This window comes from Aulostomus chinensis, chromosome 5 (assembly GCF_037954235.1).
Source record: "Aulostomus chinensis isolate RoL2024-O1b breed Wild chromosome 5, RoL_Achi_v1.0, whole genome shotgun sequence".
In the NCBI taxonomy this organism is placed as follows: domain Eukaryota; kingdom Metazoa; phylum Chordata; class Actinopteri; order Syngnathiformes; family Aulostomidae; genus Aulostomus; species Aulostomus chinensis.
The window spans coordinates 21,932,360-21,941,039 of NC_141324.1; the positions used below are offsets into that span (position 1 = coordinate 21,932,360).

At 41.3% G+C, this 8,680-nt stretch overlaps 1 protein-coding gene across 4 annotated transcripts in view; it reads right to left on the reverse strand.

Moving 5' to 3' along the window:
• The window catches only part of astn1 (astrotactin 1), a 304,706-nt gene extending 296,233 nt beyond the window's left edge, over positions 1 to 8,473 (reverse strand). For 2 of the 4 annotated variants that reach the window (XM_086203888.1, XM_086203886.1), the window contains exon 1: positions 7,986 to 8,471. In XM_086203888.1, coding sequence (XP_086060014.1) covers positions 7,986 to 8,292 — 307 coding nt within the window. In that variant the 5' untranslated portion in view covers positions 8,293 to 8,471. Of the gene's footprint in view, positions 1 to 7,985 lie in introns of all 4 variants that reach the window. The other 2 variants (XM_086203885.1, XM_086203887.1) reach the window with 2 other exon arrangements.
• Positions 8,474 to 8,680: the final 207 nt, after the last annotated feature.

Consider the following 8,680-nt stretch of genomic DNA (forward strand, 5'->3'; position numbering starts at 1 on the left):
CCAACACATAGAGACAGACAACCATTCACACTCACAGTCACACCTACAGTCAATTTAGAGTATCAATCAGCCTCGTCCTCTCTTGATGTCTTTGGACTGTGGGAGGAAGCTGGAGTACCAGAGAGAACCCACACAGGAACAGGGAGAACATGGAGACTCCACTTGAACCTGTGTGTATTTGGCTTGAACCTGGAACCTTCTTGCTGTGAGGCGACAGTGCTGACCACTGCACCACCGTGCTGCCCATGACAATTAGTATTAGTATTAATTAGAATTAGCACAGGATAGTTGTTTTCTCATCTGGAAAATAACATTCTAGACATTAAAAAAGCAGTTTCCAATCAATTTCTGCATTTCCCTTGAAAATGTTTTTAATTTTATTAAAAAAAAAGCGTCTTGATATTTTGTCATTTTTCAAAACTGAACTTTTTTTAATCAGTTTAGGTTGCTCTTAATTCAGCTGTACTCTAATCAATTCAATAGTTGTCCAAACGTAACTTTTCTAAGAAATTAATCTTAATTTTGCTTTACTCAAATCGGTGACTCTAGGAAAATAATCTGATCACGGTTCAGTTTTGCACAAATCCAACTAAATTCAAACGAAACATCTCTTAAACTCGGTCTTATTGAGCTGAACTGACATTCATTTATCTTAACTCCATGATCTACATTCAATTCAAGAGTATTTCAGTTGGAGAGTTTGTTATGAATCAATCCAAAACTAGTTCAACTCCTTTTTTTCAAATTCATTCAAAATAAAATTGAAGGCAGCCTTTACACTTTAAGTTAAAACAGTGTTAGTGTGCAGAATAAAATTATCCTGGTTCATCAACCATGTGTGTCACAGTACAATGACATGCTTCACAGGAACCCATCTGACCTTTTGAACGATATTATCTGAGCTTTGAGATTTCTGGTTGTAACTGCGCCAACAAAACTATAGAAACAGCTGAGGGCACTAAAAGCTGTGAGGCTACTGTGATCGTAGTTTTGCATTTCAAAAACAGTTCACATGAAAATATAGTAAAAAGCAGTAAAAAGCAGTTAAAAACGGCTTCAAACAACAGTTGTGCTCTGTGGTGTTATTGTTTTAGTCGGTGGGCAACGAGGCTAAAAACACCTAAAGCAGCAGTTTATTCATGAGCCAGCAAAGAGGCGCTTTTACCGAGTGGCTTAGAAGTCTGCTTTTCAACTGGCAAACTTGGAATCCTTCATCCACAGTTCTTGATGACAGAATATAACACAGTGTGTTGACCTGTAAATATCATTCTGTCATGAAGGTTTGTGTATTCTTGTCATGCAAAAGAGAAGCTATTTGGAAGGACTGACTGAAATGAACACTATGTGTAGAGGAACAAAAGTGATAACTATCAGCTCATCGTTTTTATAGATTCTTCTCTTGGCATCAGAACTCGTACTTTCTGGATCTGACGATACTTCGGAAGAGTTTAGATTTTTTTAATGATCTGTCCTTCGTTGACAACAGTTCATAGAGGGGCTGCAGTCAGCAGGCTAATGACAAATAACTGTTAATCCAACTTTATTCTTATAAAAGTATATCAAACAGTAGCAATGGACTGGGCTAGGGTGGAGCCTATGATGTAATCATGTGTTAGCAACTGTTTATATAACTGCCAGAAGATGGAGACTAAAGCGCAACAGTATAGCTTGAACATTTAGCGTCTGAAGTGCTTCCACTACTTACAGATGAAAACAACAAAAAAGGCCAGAAGCCTTTGGAGAACCAGTCAATTGTCAAAGTAATCCAACATTAATTTTTCTCATTTTTTTGAGTCGAGGAAGAAAGTGTCTCAGCATTGTGGTGACCAGATACTAAAGGACGATGCAGATTTGTTTTCTTATTTTTTGGAGTGTTGAAGTGACTGTCTGATGACTGCTAACACACTTTTGGGACCTAGTGAGTCTTAATCCCAGTGAGGTATCAAACAAAGCCCCAGAGAGGAAGCTTAAACTTTCCTTTTTTAAACGGATGGATAGATTACTGACAAGTTTTAGTTGGCCCATAATTATTCAACGCTCTTCTGCACTGCGAAAAAAAGCACTTTAGTGAGAATCCAATAAATGAGTTTTGTGCTTACTAAGCTCAGTGTCAGGATCTCTGACACCCAACATGGACAGTAATTAGATGTCTCTGAGATATTCATTACCAGGCTAGTGCATTAAGACAGTTTTAATTGCACAGGGCGACACAGCTCCAGTTTCACTGAGAACCAAGAACTAAACAAGAATGACCAAGCAATCTTGAGTGAACACATCTTTGCTCTGCCATCTTGATGATTCCCCTCATCCAGAGGCCAGATAGCGAATGTGTTCCCTTGGATCACACGCCATACAGAGAGAATCACACTGCTCTGAAGTTGCGAGAGATGACATGTTACGTAGAATCACATTGGCGTTTAATGCTCATTTCCCTGCTAACAGTGTCAAAACTTTGATGGCACAATGCTAAATTGTACCAGCCAAATTATTGTTCCAGAGAGCAGTTAAGGGCTGATTTCTTTCCAAGCCTCTGGCCCAGATTTGCAAATCACTGTGAGAGCACAACCAGCTCAGGTTTCTTTATTACCTTACCTCCTGCACAGGTTTGAACATAACGGCAAAAAGGGTGAAATTCTTAATAGTGCATCTGTGCTTCTCTGACAGTAACGAGTGGCTGCGCTCCTGCGCCTGAAACTTACTGTCAGTCACGCAGTCTCCCCTCTTTTTTCCAAATTGCTCCATAGAATTCACAGAGAAGCAATTTGGCTAGAATGATGTGAGTCACTGTAAAAAAAAAAAAAAAAAAAAGTAAAATTTGGAATTTCAATTGCACACAAACCAGCCCCCCACCCACACACACACACCCACACACACACACACACTCACACACACACTGTATTTAAAAGCAGCTCCCTTTTTTAAATGATGTTACTTCAAAGAGGTTGACAGGCAAAGAAAAATAAAAGAATCTCAGCACGCCTTTTTAACAAGATGCATTTTTTTTCTCTTCTCAAAATGAGGCACACTGCTTCAAGGTTTGCCTTTAACGAGAACATTGAGTCTGTCCTTAAAAAAAAAAAAAAAAACTGATCGAAGTTTCTACGGTCTTCAAAAACTTTGAAGGTTAGCTGGGGTGGCGTCCTGACGAGATACGAGTCAAGACGGAGGGACGAGGAGCTGACATTTAATCAAATCTCCATCTTTAATTTTCTTACACTCTAAGCTTATAAGCTTGAGAGGTAACTAAATTAATCTAATTTGTTCTTGAGCACTAACAAGTTTACATGGTGGATAACAGCATCAAAGCATTGACAAAAAGCTTTGGAAAAACCCATCCTAATTGTTTGAAAGTGGGTGAATGAAAGAACGAAATAAACTTTAACAAGTTTCTATGGGGTGTTTTAGAAATGTTTAAATGAAATCATAAACAGCAATGACTAGTGGGCCAATATATCCACTCATATATATGCACAAAGCCGTTGGATCATTCTATCAAAGTAAAAAACAACAACAACAACAACAACAAAACACAGTGTAGTGAAACACGACTTAGGAACATGTACAGAGCGGATGGAGCCAGACAGGAAGTCCCCATGCTAATGGCATAATGAATCTGGTCAATTTTAAAAATAAAACTGCAGGAAAAGGACACAATGTGACCATGTACACTAAAAATATAAACCAAGAGAGAAATAACTAACTCAACAGAATCTAAGTGTGCATGTGTGTGTGTGTAGTAAGGGGGCGTGTACCTCTCTGGAACATCTCATATCTTCCTCCCAACTTTCTAGGAACCCCCCCCACACACACACACACACACACACACACACACACCCTCTCTTCCTCCATCATCTCATGTTGCCAGTTCATGCTGCCAGCACAGCCAATCAGACACACACTAATGGCTTTGTTTGTTTGGTTATAAACACACCTAAGATGATGTTAATCATGTTGTCATACTGTTCATTATTAATGCAAAGAGGCTGGATGAAGTGCCACAACATATCATCGTGAAAGATGCAAGCTCAGACAGGCTCAAACCGGCTTAAGGTCAGACACCAGAGGGGAGACATCAACTGTCTTTGGGCAGTTTTAGTATTTTACACATTCAGTTTTATTTGGTTCCCAAAATTCAATTTTTCTTTTTTGTTAAATTCTGCTGTTTTTTTTCTGATATAAGGAAATTTTAAATACAAATGTCATAATAAACTGTGTCCAGCTACTCTGTAAACACAATAACTACACTGGGCTCTAGGAACCCAGGACATACAAGTGCCAGACCATCACACTTGTCAGGCGAACGGTAAATGATTGTTGTGACCTCTGGATTGTTAGGGTTAAGGTTAGTTAGTTAGTTGTGATCACCATTCTGATGATGAAAGCAATCTGACCAGCAAAGCGCGTCTACAGGAGACCCCCCCGGTGAAGCTCTCTGTGAGGAGACAGCACAGCAGACACGTGGGGAGACACAAACTCTGGTTAGCTGTATGCTATCACAGCTGGAGTGGGTAAAGATAAGGATCTATTCACATACCAATCAAATCTCCTACTGTTCTGAACAGGATTCACAAATGTCCGATATCAATATTCAGATTTAAAGTTAATAAAATGAGGGGACAATAAAGGATAAGTCAGCTGTGAGGGTGGTGCATGCACTTGGTAGCAGAATTAGAGGGTCCGCCAGGTAATGTCAGGGTCAGCCTGGGGTTGGGGGTTCTCCTTTCATCCAAGTATATCACTATGGTAACTAACTACAGACCCGCTCCAGAGCAGACTCAACGCTCTGACACAACCAGTATATATAGAAGCATCGATCACATCTCATGGACAATATCGTCAAGACTCTAAGAGGATGCCATGGACCTGAGAGTGGGAGAGTCTCCCAGTTACTCCAGCTGCTTTGAGAAAGATAAAACCCGCCTTGGTCTTCGCTGACATGCACGACTATGAGCCACACTTATTTGGCACAAGGGGAATGTTTACATTCGCCCGCCAGCGGAGGCTTAGGTAGTCGGAGAGATTAATCAGTCAGGCTCAGGATGCATTAAAGACTGAGATGCTAATATTGCTAATGCTAATAATGTATGCCAGCGAGGAAATGGCATTGAAAACCTCCGGTTGACTTCAGGAGTCAGTGCCTCTCGTCAGGGTTCCACTTAATCTGGATTGTGGTTTGTCTGGTAATTTGAAGATAACCTGAGTGTATCGAACTTCCTCAGTAGTTCAGTAGACCCCTGGATGGCCTACTGCACACTACCCATCCTGTGACTCATCTTCAAAGAAGGCAACAAACTGGTTTCTGCCCCTCCCTTCCATCTCCATGCAGTTTATATACAACAGTGCAGTCTTCCCACTGTGAAGAGGCTGTGTAAAAGAGCTGACGGCGTAGAGATGCAGCACCCTCCTGCTGAAACACTAATGAAAATCAAATTAATGCTTGTTTTTTTGCTGTTTTTACAATAAAATGTTTACACAAACTGCATTTCCTTCCTGAAAAGACACCTACACAACAACAGCAAGTACTGGTTTGTAATTCAAAGCTGGTAAAGAAGCTTTTGTTAGGCAGCAAAAACAAATGAAGCATCAAACGAAACAAACCAACAAAAAACACACAAATATAATAAGGCTGCAGCTGCTCGACTGTTATATTTGGGCAGCAAATGTGGAACTTTGTTAGCTCCCCAGTGTGAATCTTCATTAAAAGTTTTTCGGTTCTGCTGTAGAATGCTATGTAAGGAAACACTAGAAAGATATTAAGACTCGTTACTGTTCCAGACCCCTACTGAGAGATCTGTTCTTTGCATTTATTTGCCAAAACTTATTTCCCTCCACCCCATACGAAATTAACTGTTGTCTTAATTAGGCTTTTAAATGAACCATTCAAACTATTCATAAAGCTGCCATGGTCTCAAGGCGTGGATTATAGTGAATATATCATCAGGGACCATCATCGGACTATTCCCAATATTAATATGTCTGTTAATTAAAACAGAAATATAAATAACACTGTCCACACTGCTGAAACAGTGCAGTCTGCTGGCTTGTCACTGATTTTCTAATGTTTACTTCAAGGTGTCACCAATGACGCGCTTAAAAATGATAACAAACTCTGCCTCCATCTTGATTTAGGTCATCAAGTTTAACCCGACTATGTTTCACTATCAAGGTAACTGCAGTTCTAAGATGGAGTAAACAGAAATTGCCAAGTGTCAAAAGTTTCAATTTCAGTCTGTTCCAATGATCTTCTCTAGATGTTAATCATTGAACACAAAAGTTGTGGAAAACTGATGCACTCAATAGTTTGGCCTCTTGTGAATGAGAAATTTGTGAATGATTCATGGAATCCCATGATATGTTGTACGTCAGAGTCTTAATTGAAACCTGCCACTAGAAATAAGATGCCACCAGGTAACCAAGTCACTCAATAGCTCGTCTCTTCGTGTCACTCATAAATACCTATCTGCCATCACCAGCAGGTGCTGCATAGCTCGTCTATAAAACATAGCTCTGCACGAAAATTCCTGTCAGAGATGAACACTAAAACTGAGAAAAACAACTTCCCTCTAACAGGCACATGTTGATGGTTCCTGTAGTTCCAACAAGATCGACCGTCTCTCTGAAGCTAATTGCATCACATTAATTGCTTGAGCCGTTTTCCTAAGTTAAACTTTCATCAAGTATGACATCAATATTTGAATCTTACAAGTTCATCCTCTTGAAGGAGAAGCGTCAGTATTAAACCAAGAAACTGTCAGATTACAGTTGCTGCCGTTTTCACAGTGTTGGATGCATAACAATTCACATTTAAGTATGAAAGTATGAGATCAGACTCTGTATCTGTGGGAACCCAATAATATAAAGGTCAGAGGGCCCAAAACAACCTACAACAACACTGACAGATAAAAACCCTGAGTGCTGGAGGAGTACAGCAGTGTGAGCGGCTACTACATCATGGGATGGCTGAGCACTTCCACTGAATGCAGTTTTGGAATGAAGAGAAAATACAGGATCGTAGTCAAATACTAAGAGCATGTTTGATGTCAGTAATAGCTGCTGTGTCGTTGTCATACCAGTGCTTTACCCTTTCTGAAGTATTAAGACATAAATTTGCAGGACAACAACATCAAGTCTTAGTATTTTATGAAAGTAGAAAAAAAAACTGCTGGTGATTCAAAATGACACCAGTCAAACCCAAACGGAGGAATCCAACTTAATCCAACCGTAGTCAAAAAATTGTAACCCACCTGTTTTAGCCACTTTCCAATCAGTTGCATGAATCCAAGACAAATGCACCTGCACAAGTCCACCACTCGCATAACTTACACAAAGTCCCACAATGCACTGCAAACCACAGTCATTCAGCCTGTTTGGGTTCTTACAATAGCATCAGCAGCTCTGAGCTTATCATGCAAGACAGCGGAGGAGATTCAGCACCATGGACAGCGACCAGTGAACTCCCACTATGCAAAGTTTGCAGCTGTAGTTGCAGGCTAAGGTGAGAGGAGCATGGCTGCCTGCAGGTCTGACACCAGCTAGCAGACTCACTACCCACCTAGCTAGCCCAACCACGTGTGTTAACTGAGAACATACACATGAATGTGACTTCACTCCAGCTCCCACGAACACACACACAGCTGGCAATCAGACAAACACAATTCTGCTAGCATTGTGATGCTAAGCAGCCCCTAAGTAAAATAAGAAGAGCTAAATGATGTTTTAGCATACTCCTGTTATCAATAACAGGCTAATTATCGACCAGCGACAGCTGCTAATTAAACATAACGGAAGCTAACTGTCTCGGATAACTAGCCTTGTCCTCGTAGGCCGACGTTTTGGTTTTAGTTGTTTGTTTGTTTTTAACTCAATACCTGGCTTGGTAGCAAGGCCTAGGCTAAAAGACAGCTGTTCCGGTGTAATAGTAGGAGTAGGGGGGCTTTATTCTGCTCAATTAGCGGCTGACGAACCGGCTCGTCTCAAGAACTCACCTAGGACGAAAAAGGGGAGCTCTGTGTTTTCCAGGTCGTCCACCACCACGACGTCTCCAGGGAAATCGTTTCTAACGGAGAACAGCAGCTTTGGCTCTGAGGCCGACGGGCTGTGCATGATGCTCAGTTCGTTCTCCCTCAAAAACGGTAGCGCCGACACGGTGACGCTCTTCATCTTACATTCGGTGTCTTGGCTCTGGTCCTCGTCTCCGTTCAGACACCGGACATTCGCCATTTGGACGGCCATAAGGATCCAGGCGAGCCCCAGCAGCAGCATCGGTCTCGGCCCCATGTTGATGCTCGCCATCGCCGTTGCTCCGTGTCCTCTCCCCGCCTCGCGGTCGTGTTCTCCGGCTGCTTCAGTCGCTGCCTGACGGAGGAAAGCGCAGCGGAGTGAGGGAGTGAGGGGGTGTGATCCACCAGCGGGCTCTCACATTGTCGGAAACAAACGCCTCTTGTTTCTCACATAGGCTACAACTCATCACATGGTCACATAAACATGTATTGACCACTGACCAGAGGACTCTGTGTGTTTTAATGCTTTTGACCCCTTTTACCGGAATAGATCGATTGTCTGTCTAAATGGCTTAATAAAAGCCTTGCCTGATCTTGATATATGTGCAGCCATAATGCTCACATCTAAATAATCATTCTCTTCAGTTTTTAAATTGTACATTTGCATTCTTTCATCATCT